The sequence below is a fragment of the Vicugna pacos genome, chromosome 22, assembly GCF_048564905.1.
Source record: "Vicugna pacos chromosome 22, VicPac4, whole genome shotgun sequence".
Taxonomy (NCBI): domain Eukaryota; kingdom Metazoa; phylum Chordata; class Mammalia; order Artiodactyla; family Camelidae; genus Vicugna; species Vicugna pacos.
The window spans coordinates 32,398,607-32,414,850 of NC_133008.1; the positions used below are offsets into that span (position 1 = coordinate 32,398,607).

General features: G+C 60.4%; 1 protein-coding gene and 1 long non-coding RNA gene across 6 annotated transcripts; one reads left to right on the forward strand and one right to left on the reverse strand.

Annotated features, from left to right (window-relative positions):
* Window positions 1-220: 220 nt before the first annotated feature.
* Window positions 221-11,352, reverse strand: PTBP1 (polypyrimidine tract binding protein 1). 5 transcript variants are annotated; one of them, XM_006206444.4, is made up of 14 exons: window positions 11,242-11,351; window positions 8,806-8,836; window positions 5,864-5,939; window positions 5,543-5,715; window positions 5,313-5,459; window positions 5,067-5,237; window positions 4,695-4,980; window positions 4,534-4,611; window positions 3,765-3,913; window positions 2,649-2,682; window positions 2,168-2,260; window positions 1,868-2,084; window positions 1,718-1,795; window positions 221-1,611 (listed from the first exon to the last, which is right to left on the reverse strand). In XM_006206444.4, exons 1-14 carry the CDS (start codon window positions 11,247-11,249, stop codon window positions 1,479-1,481), a joined length of 1,674 nt encoding a protein of 557 aa, XP_006206506.1. In that variant the 5' UTR covers window positions 11,250-11,351; the 3' UTR covers window positions 221-1,478. The 5 variants fall into 5 exon arrangements, with proteins under 5 accessions (XP_006206506.1, XP_015096680.1, XP_031529742.1 ...); XM_015241194.3 differs by lacking the exon at window positions 11,242-11,351 and adding an exon at window positions 9,289-10,357; XM_031673882.2 differs by lacking the exon at window positions 4,534-4,611 and having other exon boundaries at window positions 11,242-11,352.
* A 7-nt stretch (window positions 11,353-11,359) lies between these two features.
* On the forward strand, window positions 11,360-15,080 carry LOC116278627 (uncharacterized). Its single transcript, XR_012063272.1, has 2 exons — window positions 11,360-11,636; window positions 13,511-15,080. It is a non-coding gene; the product is annotated as an uncharacterized lncRNA (long non-coding RNA).
* Window positions 15,081-16,244: the final 1,164 nt, after the last annotated feature.

A 16,244-nucleotide genomic window follows, 5' to 3' on the forward strand; every position in this document is an offset into this window, starting at 1 on the left:
CACCACCCACCCTGTTCAGTCCCCCACATCTCCAGCAAGCCCCCCCCAGCCCCAAGGTAGAAGTGGAGACAAAGCAGCTGAGTCCACAGGAGAGAAGCAGTGAAACAGGCCCAATGAGGGAGATCAGGTGCAGGTACAGTTTATTTACAGTCCAGGACAGACCGGCCCAGCTGCCTTCTACAATGTGCCGGGAAAAAAGAGCCTACGGAAAAGGCAGGAGTTGTTATAAAATTGCTTTAATTCAGTTCTCTCCACATTACAAGCTGGCGGCGGGCAGTGGACTCTGCCTGCTCCCCTTACAACACTGCGCCTGTAACCGCTGTTATCAAAATATACATCTGTCACCATAAAAAACCGCATATGCTGCCCCTTGTGACTTACAACAGGTATAAAAAATTATAAATATTTACACCCTTGTTCCACCCGACATGGAAACTCGGGGCCCAGACCCCGAGGGAGGGCCGGCCAGCATGGGGCCTGTGCGCGGGAGCCCCTTGGACCCATGAGTGCAGGACGAGGCAGTTAAGACCGGAGGGCAGCTGCCCCAGCTCCTGGGGTCCCAGCGTTAGAGGCAGACCAAAAAAAAAAAAAACAACAAAAAACAAAACTTTGGTCCAAAATTTGCAGGAAAAAAGAAACCCTGAAAGTTTAAGAGCGCTCGTCCTCCCTGACCGAGGACAGTCGGGTGTGAGTAAGGCATGTGGGGGCCACCCAGCTGGCCACGGCATCTGCCCCGAGGCTGGATCCTGCCCTGCGACTTCGTTACAAGGAATAAAATAACAGTATACAAGGTCATACTTGCTGGAGAAACTTTAGATTACACTCATACCATTTTTATCTTGCTATATAAAAAGTTACCTAAAACTATTTCTTTTGCATATAAATGAGAAAGATTAGGATATTTGGTCAACTGGAAATATTGCTAGGCACAGAGTCTGCAGCTGCATCAAAGCGTAATACAAAGGTTCTGGTGAAAACAAAGCTGAAGAAGCGCCAGGGGCATGCCCTGGGGTCTCGCCCTGGGACTTGAAGGGAGAATCACATACTTGATTAAAGGATCTGGGGTGTCGGCCAGACTGGCCGCTCTCAGCCTCCTGCCACACCAGGCACATGATCCCAGGGGAGGCTGGCCCCTTAGGCCCCAAAAGCCCTCCACGCCTGCTACCCCAAGAAGGCCCTGCCAGAGCAGCGGGTTTAAGGCACAAGAGAGCCGCGTGGAGGTTTGGGAGCACGCACCCCGCAGCTGCAGAAGGCACGGGCGAGGGGCGGGGAGCAGGGGGTGCAGGCAAGGACTGCACCCCATCTCCCCTAGGTAAGCAAGTGAATTAGATTTAATTTTTTAAAAACAGGTAAACTGATTTCTCTTAAAAAAATAAAATCTCTGGTCTTTTAAGGTCACTTCAGCTGCTTTTTAAAGTGGCTTTTTTCTGGAATGACGGAAGTTGTGGCCAGGCACCTGGCAGGCTGGTCCTAGGGGCCTAGATGGTGGACTTGGAGAAGGACACCCGCAGGTGGTGGTTCTCGCCCAGATCGTGGTTGTGCAGGTCAATGAGTGCCTGGATGGCCTCCTCCACCGAGCCCATCTGGATCAGGGCCATCTTGCGGTCCTTCCTGCAGATGGAATGAGTGCAGTAAGGGGTGGGGATGTGAGTGCAGTGAGGGGTGGGGATGTGGACGGGGACACAGGTTGGAGACCCTGGGGGGGGGCTCTACTCACTGGAAGAACTTGAACCCCTTGACGACCCCGCCATTACTGGAGAAGAGCATCTTGAGGTCGTCCTCAGACACGGAGGGCCTGTGGGAAGGAGGAGTGAGCCCCGGGCCCTGCCCGGGGCACAGCAGGGGGCAGCCCCACGGCAGCACTCACGGGATGTTGGAGAGGTGCAGGGTGGCGGAGGGCGGGAAGATGTTCTGGAAGTTCTTGGAGCCGGGCTTCTTGAAGCGGTGCAGGGGCGAGTTGCCGTAGTCCTTGGTGAGGCCCTGGTCTTCCTGGCCCTCGCGGGGCAGCTGCACGTTCTGGTGCTTGGAGAGCGTGATGCGCACTGGCTTCCCGTGCAGTTTGTGCCCGTTGAGGTGGCTCAAGGCTGGGGAGGGGACACACGTGACCCTAGGCCCCCAGTGCTCGCCTTGCCCCACCCCCCGAGCCCCCACCCAGGGCCGTCCTTACCCAGCTGGGCCTGGCTGCCATCGGCCATCTGCACCAGGGCGTTCTCCTTCTTGTTGAATAGGATCTTCACCCGCTGCACGTCACCGTACACGCCTTCAAAAGCACGGGGACAGGGCACTGAGCCCCTAGACCCCATGGCTGCCTCCCGCCAGCCCCCACGACCCACACACCCCGCACAGGGCCGGCTCTTCCCGAAGGTTTGCTTATTCTGCCTCTGGGCACCTGCGTCTAGTCACAGGGAGTTACCAGGAAGGCTGCCTTCAGCAAAGAAGCCGTAAACTCCAGGAAAAGGCCAAGTGCCAAACGACCATCCTCTGCATGCTACCCACACACTTACTCTGCCCACGGCATGCGGGGCAGTGCATGCTCGGGTCCAGAACGTGCGCAAACCGCAGCCCAGACCTCACGAGCACACCTCAGGGCAGGACAACAACCTCAATTACATGAAAACAAGGTAATAAAAGTGTGAACGATAACATACCGAAAAGAATAAAGAGGCTTTGGGGTGTGACTCTCTTTAGAGGACAGCAGAGCAAGGCAGCGGAGGGACAGGGAAAGGGAGAGGTCAGGGGGCGAGTTGCCAATCGTCCACCACGAGGAGGCAGCCCCGCAGGCGTGCAGGTTGATGGATGATGAAGTTGTCAGGATGTTAATATTCAAGGGCAGGTTGGTTTCCGGAGAGCAGGGTTTGAGGGGGAATTTTTTTTTATTTATTTATGGTTTTGTTTTGTTTCAAGCAACAACAGGAAGCAGAAGTACCGTGCAGTCAGTTGGCAAAGAAATTCCGGATCAGGGCAAGAAAAAAAATTGGGAAAGGGGAAGGGGAGAAAAGAAAAAAAGTAGCAAAAACACAGGTCAGTAAATACATAAGAAAACACGCTGTCCCATCAGTCAAGACCACACACATTACGAGCCACGCGCTGGGCGGGCGGACGGCAAGAGGGCGCCCCCTTGCCGCCCTGCTCGCTTCCCCGTAACCAGGCCCTCCAGAACCTATCTCCTGGGGCTGCCGCCAGCCTCCTGGGGCCTCCCGGCCAGGCGCATGTGGACTGGCTATCGGTGGACAGTGTTGCCAGGAGCTGGGACAGGGCTCAGAGGCCGAGTCCCAGTGCCGGTCAGCAGGCGTGAGCAGCTCCTTACAGAGGACACCCGGTCCTCCGGGAGCGAACTGCTCTCAGACTTGATCACTTCACCCCTGTACCCCAAGCTGAACCTATCCCCCAAGACAAGCGGGGGCCCTCCTGCCACCTCAGGGACTGTGGCTGGCGCCCCTCCCCAGAGGCGCCCGCAGGCCTCTGCAGACCAAGGCTTGTTGGGCTCCAAATGCCAAGGTGGCTTCCCTGCACCAAGTAATCCAGCTCTCACTGCTGTGGAGTTAGAAACGTACACTGAGGTGCTGAGGCAAACAGGACAACTCCAAGCACTGCGGGAAAGGAGGCGGCAGGGAGTGATGCCAGCGCAAAGAGAACAGTGACACCGCTAGGCCCCCAGCGCCCGGGAGGCAGGTGGGGGGCTCAGCCTGCACTAGAACCTGGGAGCACAACTCCCTGCTCCCTGCCTTTCCAGGAGGAACGGCCTGGAGGGAGGAGCCACGTACCTCGGGGTTGAGGTTGCTGACCAGCAGGACAGAGTTCCCTGCCCCCGCCAAGCCAGGGATGGCGATACGGCCTGCTGCCGCCGCTGCCGCCGCTGCCGACGGGATGGCCAGAGGCGCCAGGGCCCCATGCACATTAGGAACAGAGAGACCTGGGGAGGGAGAGGCGGCCAAGTGAGCAACCCGCCCCTCTCCCACAGGGCAGACACAAGGCCAGGCCGCCCTCATGCACGAGGACACGCTGGAGGTGGTGTCACTCTCGATCCCATGCCCGCCCATGGCCCGCAGTGCCTGCCCTCACAGCACAGGTTGTGCTGGGTTTGGACCCGTCCACATGCGCCAAACAGCACAGGAAGCTCCGGCCCCGCGGGCGCCTCAGCCAGGCGCACATGCGGGGGCCCTCACCATGCAGACGGCACGCGGGGCAGGACGCAGCAGGCTAGGACTGTCACGCGGGTGGGTGGGAGAGCACCTGGCCCCCAGGCCCCAGGAGGGACTCCTGGGTGTGCCCGCCCGGCTCACGCCACTCCGCTTACCGGGCCACTGAACCGCACCCACTAGGGACACATCCCTCCAAGCGTGTGCGCTGGTCCTCGCTCGTGGCTTGAAGGGAACCAGACCAGAGACTGCTGGGTTAGTTGGGGCTCCGCCCGGCCTGGCCTACAGCTGCCCTGTCCAGGCTCCATGGGGACCCAGAGGCCCGTGCCCAGAAAGGGGGGGCTCCCGCAAGAGCAGACGTGCGGAGCCAGTGTGGAGTAGGGGGTTTGAGTACCTGCAGCCTGAGGGATGGCAAAGGTGGGAGGGAAACCAGCTCCTGCATACGGAGAGGCGGACATGATACCTGGCGCACCTGGAAACACACCAGACCTGAGGGTGGCGCCCAGGCCTCCACGGCACATCTCCCAGGCCCGCCTCCTGGGCGCGCGGCCTTACCAAAGGCGGCGGCCACGGTCTGATCCAGTGCTGGCTGGCTGTCGCCAGAGGGCAGGTCCGGGCGCGTGTAGTCACGGCTCTTATCGTTGTTGTACTTGACGTTCAGGCTAGTGAGCTTGGAGAAGTCGATGCGCAGCGTGCAGCAAGCATTGTAGATGTTCTGCCCGTCCAGCGACAGCTTGGCGTGCTGCGCACTCATGGGGTCGGCGTACTGCAGCAGCGCCTGGAACTGGTTGTTCTTGGTGAAGGTGATTATCTTCAGGACTGTGCCAAACTTGGAGAAGATCTGAGGGAAAAGCACATGCGGTGTGTCCCGCCAAGGCAGTGGGTCCTGCCGCCCCAGCCCCACCTGAGGGAAACCCACCCACTTACCTGGTGCAGCACGTCCAGGGTCACCGGGTAGAAGAGGTTCTCCACGATGATCCTGAGCACCGGGCTCTGTCCAGCCATAGCCATCCCAGCGTCCACCGCTGCAGCAGAGGCAGCCAAGGCCAGGTTCCCTGACTGGACTGAGTTTACAGCCTGCAGGGCTGCCTGGGCCCGCTGTGGGGGGAACAGCTTTGAGTCCTGCTGCTCCCAGGCCCGCTGCCCCCCACCCGCACCCGAGGGGCACCGCACCGCCTGATTAGGAGAGCTGTCGGTCTTGAGCTCCTTGTGGTTGGAGAACTGGATGTAGATTGGCTGGCCCCGCAGCACCGGCGTCACTGATGTGTAGTAGTTCACCATAGTGTTGGCTGCCTCCTCTGTGTTCATCTCAATGAAAGCCTAGTATGCACAGGGTGGGGTCAGCCAGGTCGAGACCATGGAGCCCCGCTGCCCCAGGGGTGGGCCTCATACCAGCCTTGTACCTGGTTTTTCCCTTTCAGCATCAGGAGGTTGGTGACCTTCCCGAAAGGCAGTCCGAGGGAGATGACCTCCCCCTCGGTGACGTCGCTGGGGAGCTTGCGGACGTGGATCACCCTGGAGGGCACGCCTGCACTCCTGCTGTCCCCTTTGAACTTCTTGCTGTCGTTTCCATTTGCTGCGGGGAACGGGGTTCAAGTGGTACCGAGGCTTTCCCGGGAAGCAAGGTAACCCCCCTTGGCATCAGCTTCCCCCTGCCCGGAGGCGCCCCTGCCCAGCTCCCAGGAAAGCAGGGCTTGAGGTCACAGAGGCAGAGAGGTGGTTACCTGTGGAGGCCGAGTTGCTACTCATGATAAACGGGCCGTTAGTGACGCAGGCAGAGAAGAGCTCGTCAGATCCCCGCTGCCAAGAGAGGGGAGGGCTAAGTGGGACTCCAGGGCCCTGGGCTGCAGCCACCCCATGCCCAGCTTGTCCTCCCTGTGCCCTAGGACCTCTGGTCCTGCCCAGGCCCCAACACAGCTCCTCCCCTACCTGCGTAGCCTGGGGGCTTTCCAGAAGCAGGGCCGGGGGTTGGGGGGTGGAATGGCACGTGGCCCCATCTCCACCTTCCCTGTCTGGACACAGGGCTCAAGCTGGCCACTCCCAGGCTGTGCTTCACCCGCGACGACTGTCCCAGCCCACAGGACAAAGCCCCCTTGTCACACTGCAGCCACCGGCTCGGCTGCAGGAGCCTGTCCTACTTTCCAGCCATCGGAGGAAACCAGAGCCTGACAACCAGTAACACTGCCTCTCTGGCGGCAGGGTGAGGACTCCCTGCGACGCCAGCCACCAGTCTTCTTTCCAGAAACAACGTGTTTTCTCATTAGCCTCAATCTAATTGAATCATTAGCTGGAGCCTGGGCTTAGAGCAGGCAGGCGTCCCTCCCGCCAGGGAGGACAGAGCCCAGACCCAGGTGGGGCCCTGCCCCCGGAAACAGCAGGGCTGGAGCCCATGGGGCAGGGGCTCCCCAACCGGGAACTGGGAACCATTCCTCAAACAGGGTCTGTGGTGCAGGTAGGGCTTCCCACTCCCAACCTGGCCAGAACAGGAGGACCTGGAAAGACCAGCCCAGCCTGGGCCTCCAGCTCTCAGAGGAGAACCACCTCCCTGCCTGCCCCCTTCTCCCTCCAACTTGTCCCTTCTCAAGGACACCTCCTCTCTGCCCTCCCCCAGACGGCCAGCAGCGATGTTCCATCTGGGCGGGAGCCCACCTCCCCGCGATCCAGGCCCAGAACCTCCTGCAGCCCTTCTGATCATCAGTACCCAGACCAGGCATGGCCTCACAACGCTGGGAGTCACAGGATTCCCCGACTACCAGTTACCTGCCAAATATGACTCTGAACCCAGGCCGAGTGAGCATCTTCTTACCCCCAGCTTCCCACCCTCAGCATCCCTACAGTCCATGAGCCCCCGGCTCAGACTTACGCACGGAGAGCCACCAGCCTCGCTGACCTGCAGCGAGGTCCCTGCCCGAGCACGGAAGGAGCTGCAGGGCTCAGACTTGGGGCCACTCAGACCAGGAGAGAACAGGACTGGGACACAATCTAGGATTGCCTGAGAGGGGGACTTTGATACAAATGAAGCAAAGTGTTAAAAATCAACAGCCAGTCCAGCCTGCCAAACCGCCTCAGGGCACCAGGCTGACCCGTGACTGGACAGAGGGCCACACAGGAAACCAGGCATAATAGAGCCGAGCCCTGGGTCTGAGGGACAGGACCGTGCCTTCCGTGCTCGGGACCAAGCCCTGACTGTCCCCTCCCCATCCCCCTCAGGGACGTGGCCCCCCTTATGACAGGGACAACGCACCCACGTGACTCCTATACACAGACGCACAACCTCAGGCACCTTGGCACCAATCTTCAACCAGTTGACAGGAATGTTCTAACACACAGCCTGGCCTGGCTGCCCCCCTCCTCCCCCAGACCTGAGCACAGGGACCCCAGGTGCAGGCCAAACCAGCAGCTCAAACGGACGGCCCACTGGGGCCCAGACACACCGCAGGGAGGGCAAAACCCCAAGGCGTGTGGGCAGGTCATGCACGGAGACCTCGGCAGGCCTTGTGAGGAACCCACCAGAGCCAGGACCACCGGCTGGAGGGCAGGCCACAGGGCCGGGCTCTCCCTAGTCCAGCAGATAGGACAAGCCCTGCACGTGCCCACTGCAGGCCGGCACTCGGGAACCTCTCTCACAGCACAGCTGGTTCTGAACTGGAGGCGGGGGGTGGGACCCAGGCTGCCTTGCTGGGGGGCATGGCACAGGGAGCCTCAGGGTCTCCATCCTGTGCAGGTCTGATCCTGGGAACAAAGGTCCCCTGGGAGCATAATGGACCCACAGCCTGGGGAAACCGGCTCCCACAAAAGCAGGGAGCAGAATCTCTGTGACTCTACAAGCACTCTAGATTAAAGTCCCTCTCCCGCCTCCCAGCAGGTTTTATCTGCAGGAAGATCAGGGTGGACACTGCGAGAAGACAAGACTCCACCTGGGAAAACTGAAACCTTGCAGCGGCCCCACAGCCAATGGACCAGAAACCAGCTGGCTGCCTGCTCAGGACACCCGAGCCACCTGCAGCAAGCCCAGGGAACAGGGCCCAAGGGGACCAGTACCACAGCCAGGACTGCCAAGTCAACCAGCCGGGCAGCAGTGCTTCCCACAGCCCGGCTGTCCAGTCCCCAAGCAGCGAGCCTAGCTCCCGCCTCCCCTCGCACTCCTGCCGCCCCCGCCCTCATCGTCTACGACACTTGAGGACCTGTGCGTTGAGGGAAGAGTGCCCGACTTTCTCTACCTCAAAAAACATACTACTTTTCAGAACAAAAATTACCCGGACAAGGGCGTCATTAGAAGTGCACTCCACTTACCCCGGAACGCCCACGTATTCTCCAAGCCCACTGCTCACCCCACAACCTGCTTGAGGTGCACACAGATTGTGACATTCTCCACATCAAACCAAAGACAGCCCCCCTGCACACCCCACAAACCGTGAGTTGTGTGGTCCACGCAGGACTGGTCAGCTCTCGATTCCAGAGCAGGGCAGAGGGGTCATGAGCTAAAGCCTGAAACACCTTCACTGCCGAGGGGCCACCCAACCCACCCGACCTCGACTCCCCTCGCCCAAATGCAAACTGGATGCCATGGGAGGACTGCTGGTGGACGAGGCACCGAGCTCTGCAGCAGGAGCTGACGGGCCTCAGGGTCAACACGATCGAGAGGAAGTCAGTCGTGAGTGCCTACCTTTGTACCAACTGCTATATCTGGGACGATGCTGCAGAGAGAGAAAAGGACAACGTTAGGTACGGGAGCCCACAGCACCTCAGCCGGCGGGAGGGCCGGCCTCGCCCGGATCCCCAGAGCACAGTGTGGGTTCCTCCAGTCCCCCCATCGGAGGCCTCCTCTAACTGGAGAGCTTTGGGCAGGAAAGTGAGCTGCCGTCCACTTCATCTCAGCTTGAAAAGGCGCCATCATTGTCCTCCAGCTCCCCTCCCCCGGCAGGCCCCCGGCCCCACCTCCCGATCTGTCCCACCACAAAGCCACCCCCTTCAAAGCCCCTAGGAGGGACACTTGATGCTCATTAAGCTTCAAGTGCTTCTGCTTGCTTTCTAGAAATGGGAAGTGCTTCGGGAATGTTTACTGAAGGGAAGACAGGCTGGTAGGGGGGACCAGAGGGGCGGCACGATGGAAACGACCAGATACGATTAACGTGAGTTACTCATCAACCTGGTTCCGCGTGACTGGACTTTCTCCCGCTGAGGGCCGCGCTGCAGGAGGCGGGGCGCCTAGCACCCAGCAGAAGAGCCCTCCGAGGGCTTCTATGTGGCAAACAAACTGGCGATGTCCTAATGGCTCAGAAAACGTCCAGGAAGAGAACTTACCCAGCAACACCCCTCATCAAATCACCTGGTCACCAAGGCCTGGCCACCCATGACCAGAGCCTCCCACGATGTCACACGATGCCCCCTCACCCAGCCAAGCCAGCTCTGGGGCCTCTGCCTGCGGGATTCCCCCTCCAGCCCTCAGGGAAGCAAGCCTGCAGCACCAGGACCCTCGGCTCCTCCGTGGGGCACTGAGCCCTAGCCTGCTCTGCACCATCCTCACCAACTGCCTCCGCCGAAGAACTTCCCCCACTCCCCTACAAAAACCTCATGGGCTAGTGTCAATGGACTTTAAAAACCCTACTGAGCCCCCCCAAAAAAACCTCAGAAAAACAAAGAATGAAAAGCATGCAGTTTCCCAACTGTTAACCCAGGCCGACTCGCAGCCTCAAACTCCCAGGGAGGGCCTCAAACACAGGAAGTGCTCTACTTAAAATGGCCTTTTCGGAAAACGTTTTCAAACTTTCCAAAGAGAAGGCAGCCGAACAGAACCTGCTCCCGCATGGCCAGGCCTGGCTGCCTACGTAACCACACCACCTACAGAGGCTGCAGAGGGGACCCGGCGCCCCAAACTGCGTCTGGGGGAGACGACGTCCCTCAAAACAGTTCTAAGAGAAAAAACCCGAGAACTGCACCAGACTGCCAAGGACACACCACCCCCGTCGAGATCCCCCACAGGGCTCCTGAGCGCCCCCCCCCGCTCGCTGGCTCCGGAAGGGGTTCTCCGGTAAGTCCACCCAAGCCGAAGCGGCAAGCAGACCACGAGGAGATCAAGTTCTTCTTGCTGCAGCAATTTTTCTAAAAGGCTGGCCTTAATTCATCTTGAAACCTATCATTTCAAACCCGAGGCACCGAAAGCACGTGACCCTCCGGGCACGTTTTAACCGCCCGCCCCCGCCCAGAAAAGCAGAGGAAGTAAGGGCTTGTTGAAAGCTCCCCATCAGAAATGATCCCAAGGCCTCAAAACCTTCCAACTGAGTGCAACGCGGAAAGCGCAACCCTCCCCGGGTAGAGACCTAGCCCCGCGCGGCCTGGCCCTTCCCAACTCCAGGTCGGCGGAGCTCCCGCGGCACCTCCGCACCGGGGAGCGCATTCCGCTCCGGGGCCGCCCCGCCCCCAGCGCGCCCGGGGCATCGCGCCCGGGGGCGCCACACCAGACGGCCGGGCAGAAACAAAGCGGGCGGGCGGGAGGGCCGGGGCTGCGGAGGGCCCGCGCCCTTCCGGGCAGGAGGGCGGCGTCTCCGGCCGCGCCCGGGCCGGCGGCGGGCGGGGGAGGCCCAGGGCAGAGTCCGCGCGGCGGGAAAGGCCGCGCACGCGCACCAGAGCAAATGGGACCTCGAAAGGCCGCGCACGCGCGCGGGGGGCCCAGCGGGGCGCGCGAAGGGGCCACCGGGCGCGGGAAGAGCCACACGGAGTGCGCCAAGGCCGTGCAGGGGGCCGGAGGTGCCACACAGAGCGCCAAGGGCGACGCGTGCGCGCGGGGCCCGGACAGGAAGTGGGAAGGGCGCGCGGCCTCCGCGTGCGTTCGGGACGGGCCGCGTGGACACCGGAAGCGGGCAGGGCTCGGCCCTGTCGACCCCCCACCAACCCCTGCCGCCTCAGTGCGCTGGGAACCCCTCCCCGGGCAGCGCCCGGGCCCAAAGTCGGGACGGGAAGAACACCGGAGGCGCCCGGGGGCCGAGGTGGAGGCGGAGGGAGCGGCGCGCCGGGACCGTCGCCCCGAGGAGATCGGGACGACGTCGAGGGGAAGGCCGGACCGCGAGAACGGCGGCGGGGACCGCGAACAAACACTACTCACCCGTCCATTGCACACACAGGGAACCCGCGGAGGACGGAGTGGAGGCGCCGGAATAGCAGGAACCGACCCAACGGCTCCGAGTTATAGACTCACAAAATGGCGGAGACGCCCGAACACGTCCCCCGCGCGCTCTGCCCATTGGCTCCCGCCGTGAAGGTGGGCGGGGCGAGAACCGCCGGACCTCGCCAGCGCCTCCCAATGGGTGGGAGGCCCCTCGAGGGGGTGGGATCAAGAAGAATGGCAGGCGGCCATTGGAGAATACGGCCGTCAGTCAGAGCTCAAGGTGGAAACGACCCGGGAAGTCTGGGGAGGAGAGACACGGTGAAACCACGTGACGATGCCCGAGCCAGTGGGCGAGTTACCCTCCTGCGTGGGAGAAACCATTTTGAGAGTGGGTACGTGGCGGGTCAGGCGGCGGGAAGCGTGTTTCCCCTAGGCTGCCGCCATCTTGCAAACGGGCAGTGTCCACCTTTACTCGGCCGTGAGGGCAAAGGGAGGTGCGCCGCCATCTTAGAGTTGGGCAGAAAACCTACAGGCCTCCATGTTGCTTGTGGGCATCTGGCAGAAGTCTGATTCGAATTCAGATGTTACGCCTAGGTTAGCACGCGGAAAAGTGTAGGCGGCTCAGGGGTACCGGGGCTGTTTTCCCTGCTGGGCACCAAGCCTGCAGCACGATGTGTCAGTGGCCGCTCCATACTGTTCTTCGTTCGCCCCAGCTTAGTGAAGCCTGAGTACGGTCCCTTCCCCTGACTGCAGGGATGGGGAAACTGAGGCCTGGGGCGCAGATGCCCGCACAGGGCCCGGCGCAAACTGAGCAGGTTGACGGGACGCCCAGCGTCGGGTCTGGTCTCTGTCGCAGCGGCAGAACTCCTCGAACATATCCTGGAGAACGCTGATTCCCAGAAGAGCTACAGGGCTGTGGGTGACAGGGGTGCCCTCGGCAGAGGGGCCGGGAATTCGGGGCAGGCTGGGTGGGGAGAGTCAGGCCAGAGCCTGGGAGGCCGAGAGGCCATGTGGACCCCCAGCGCTTTTGGAAGCACCCAAGAGATGACAGGCATCTCGGGCTGGCGCGGTTCCCAGCGTGGAGTAGACGTTCAGTAGAGGAAATGGGAGTGAACACTGTTCGCTGCACATCTCGGGCTGAAGGGGCTTTTTAATTGGCCCAGCCTGTGACATTTCCCGTGTCCCTAAATCGAGGTGAGGCCAGTGCGCCTGCCTCTCAGGTCGGTTTTAGCGGGAGCGGAGTCGTGGCAACCGCGCCGGTCCGGGCCCGCGGGCCTGGACGGAGCCCGGGAGCCTAGGAGTCTGCCGCTCCCGAGCCAGAGGGCTTTCTCGGATTAGGGGCGCTTCCCGCCCTGCGGCCCTTGGCCCTCGCTTTCGCCTGAGGCCGTCTGCAGCCCCAGAATGGCTAATCAGGAATGTCCCGGCGGATTTAGGAGAATCCCCTTCACATTCCTGTGGATTTGCTCCTTCCAGGACTCCCATCGGCCTTCTCTCTGGGTACCACCAGGGCCAGCTGCTCATCTCGGTTGCCTTGGTGACTAGTGCCAGGGATGGGCCCCTTGACAGCGGGGAGGACTGTTGGAGACCCCCAGAGGGAGAGGAAGGGGCAGCTGACCCTCCGTCTGGTTCCCAGAGTGGATGTAAACGGTTGGTCGGACGGTATCACAGCCCTGCCAGGGCTCCTATCTTGCTCAGTGTGAAACCTCGAGCTGACCTTGTGGCCCCACAGACCCCACGTCTCCAGCCATCTTGCTGGTTGCTGGCCTTAGGTACACAGGTCTCCTTTGCAAGGCTGCACCCTTCTGGAAGCTTCTTCCCTAAATCTGCAGGATTCCCTCTCTCATTCCCTAACCCGGGGCCTCTGCCCCAGGGTCCATTCCTCAGAACAGCCTCCCTGAAAGGGTTGAGGATTTCCTTCTTGCTCACAGAGCTCCTCACTATAAGCTGATCAGCTAGAAAGCGCTGGGACAGGAGGGGGGACACAGCCCCCACCCTCACCAGAATCCACATCGCAGGTGCCACAAGCCAGGTTTATTCTCGCTTACTTCTGGAGGCCAGAAGTCCGAAACTGAGGTGTCATCCAGGCCCTGTCCCTCCAGAGGCTCTGGGGGTGGGACCTTCCTGTGGCTTCCAGTCCTAGCCCCTGGTATCCTTGGCCTGTGGACCCGCCCCTCCAGTCCCTGCCTCTGTTCTCACATGGACTTAGAGGTCACAGGGATAATCTCGTCTCCAGGCCCTTACACCTGCAAACCCCCTTTTCCCAAAGGACATCACGCTTACAGGTTCGGGGGTCAGGAAGTGGACACATGGTTTCAAGAGCCGCCTGTCGAACCACGACCCCCCTGGGACCGGGACCAGCCTCACAGAGCTGCTGGCAGGCCCTCCACGATTGCGGGGGTGGGGGAGCAGCTCCTCTGTCTGCACCCTGCTCGCCCCAGCTTCACCAGCCAGCTGCCTCTCATCAATGATTGATGGAGAACAAGGGCGTGTGATCATCTTGCAATTGTTAAAGAATTTTGAAAAGGATACTTCTCTGTGGCAGGAGCAAGGTGGTTGAGGGGGGCCAAATGAGGGTGGAGGGCCAGCATCCAGCACCCCCAGGGGTTGGGGGCTGGGTCTTGTTTCTCTTTTCTGATCCGATGGAGGTGCCTCTGTTTCTCCCCCTTTGTCAAAATAAGGAGCTGCGCTAAGCCAGTGTCCTCTTCCTCTCCATGGGCTTCCCCTCCTGTTTCGAATGGAAATGGCTGAATAGTTTCAGAATGTTTGTTCCTGTGTTTGTTTATTCACTGCCTTGATTACAGGAGTGAGAGATGGGGCCAGGGTCCAGGGCAGGTGGGTGTGGGCTGTATGTCTCCAACCCCTCTAGGCCTCCCAGTCTCTCTGACCCATTGTCCAGATTTCTGTTGGACTGAGCTGGGCGTCTCAGCATCAAAGAGGCTCCCGCAGCCCCTCCAAGTGGAGCCCTGCCCTCCTCGCCCAGCTCAGGGGCAGAACTGAAAGGGTTTACTCTACTCAGAGTCTTCACCTCTGAGTCTGTCTTCTACCGCCTGATGGGATCCATCCAGGAGCAGCTGACTCCCCTGCCCCTCATTAGGGTGGGAGCCCCTCCTCCATGACACCAGCCAGGCTCTGCTCAGCCCAGCCTTCAGTTCTCAGAGGGACCGCTGTCCTGCAAGGTGGGGTGTTCCCCAATATCCTTCCCCTGAATTCTCCTGGTCAAGGCTTTTCCCGTCATGACCCCATCAGGGTGCAACCCCTCCCCTCCCTCAGCCCCAGGCTCTCATGCCAACATACAAACCTTATCTGCTCAAACCAGCAGGCCAGCCTCCCCTCTCCCCCACTGTGTCCCCAGGTCCTGCCTGGGGCTGGAGCTGTCTCTCCATCCTGAGCACAACCCCTCACCCTAACCCCAGCCCCAGCCCAATCCCCGCCCTGGGAGCTTAGCAGGGCCCTCCCTACATGCTTTCCTGTTTCATCGCTGATCCTCTGAGTAGGAGACCGGTGCCCAAAGGATGGAGACACCTGTGTGGAGGGTCCAGACGGTGGGTTACCACGCAGCTGTGACGAAACCTGGGCACCAGCCAGGGAGACCTCTGTTCCACATATACGCACGAAGCTCAAGACCAAGCAAAACTCACCAAACAATGCCACAAATTGGGGCTGGGGGCAGGTCACTCCCGGGGTCAGGGGCTAAGAAGGGCAGGTTGGAGGCTGCCAGGGGCCCTGGGACATTCTCTGGATCTGGGGACTCAGGAACCTCACGTGTGAAGTGCTATGTGATTGGAGTGTTTAGCTGACATGGAAGGTGCAGCTCAGTAAAAGTTCTACTTAGAAAATACTGTTGATTCTCATTATTTGCACAGTCAGGGTCCATAACGCCCACAGCAAGCATCGGGCTAGTAAAAAGGGAACCACAGCTCCTGGGGTGAGTGCAGGATCAGGGTCCCAAGAGTCTCTGGTCACAATGTCACCAACCCATCAACACAGCATCTTGTGAGTTTCTGCTTAAAGACACCTTATTGAGCACATGTTGTCGGTTCAGCAGTGTCAGTGCTGCAGAATGGTGTCTGCCAGACCCCCCAAAGGCACTCCACAGCTTTCTTGTGCGCAGGGACACTTGGGGACCTACTGCAATGGCAAAATCTCCCACAAAAAGCACTAAATCAGCAAGAAAAGGACCCTGGTTTCCAACCTGAGCAGCATCCAGAGGGCAGAGCCGCCTGGGCTCCCCTCACCTGGGCACGGATGCCATGGCGTGTCCCGGAATGACCACACAAGTGCTGGGAGCCTTGATGGACAATTCAAAAATTTTTTCACGAATAAATACAAATAAGCTTCAGGGAGTAGCTGAATTCACAAACACTGAAGCTGGGAGTAGTAAGACTCTGCTATACTTTGAATCTGGACCACCCAGGGAAGCGTCACTGGCCCTGGGTGGCTATTTAAATCCACATTAATTGCAGCAAAATGGAATGAACCGTTCAGACCCCAGGTTTCGAGCACTCAGCAGCCACAGGCCAGGGCGGCCGCCTTCTGACAAACCGGGGGCAGCGCTATGGTCACGGCAGGCCCAGTGGGCAAGGCTAGGGGGCAGCTGCGTCTGTGCATTTCTCTGCTATACCCCTTTGCGGGACCAGAGCCGCCGCTTCCCAAATGCCCTGCGCAGCCTCTTGAGCCCTCATGCTTGCCGGGGGCTGCGGCTGGCGCTGGACACACAAAACCGAGATCCAGCCACACTGTGGGTCCTCTCACGGATGCTGTATCTGTGTGTCGGGAGAGGTGCTGGAGGATGGAGGATGGGGCAGGGCCCTGCAGGGACCTTAGGGGGATCAAGGAGGGCCTCCTGGCGGAGGTGTAGCGAATGTGATCCCAAAGCGGTGAGTAGAGGGAACAGCACTAAGGGCAGAGGGTCCTAGTGGTGCGGTGGGGCAGGCTGGGCTGCACACACGGTTTCGGGGTGGGCGAAGCACTCAGACATGAACTCGCAACTTGGCGATGTC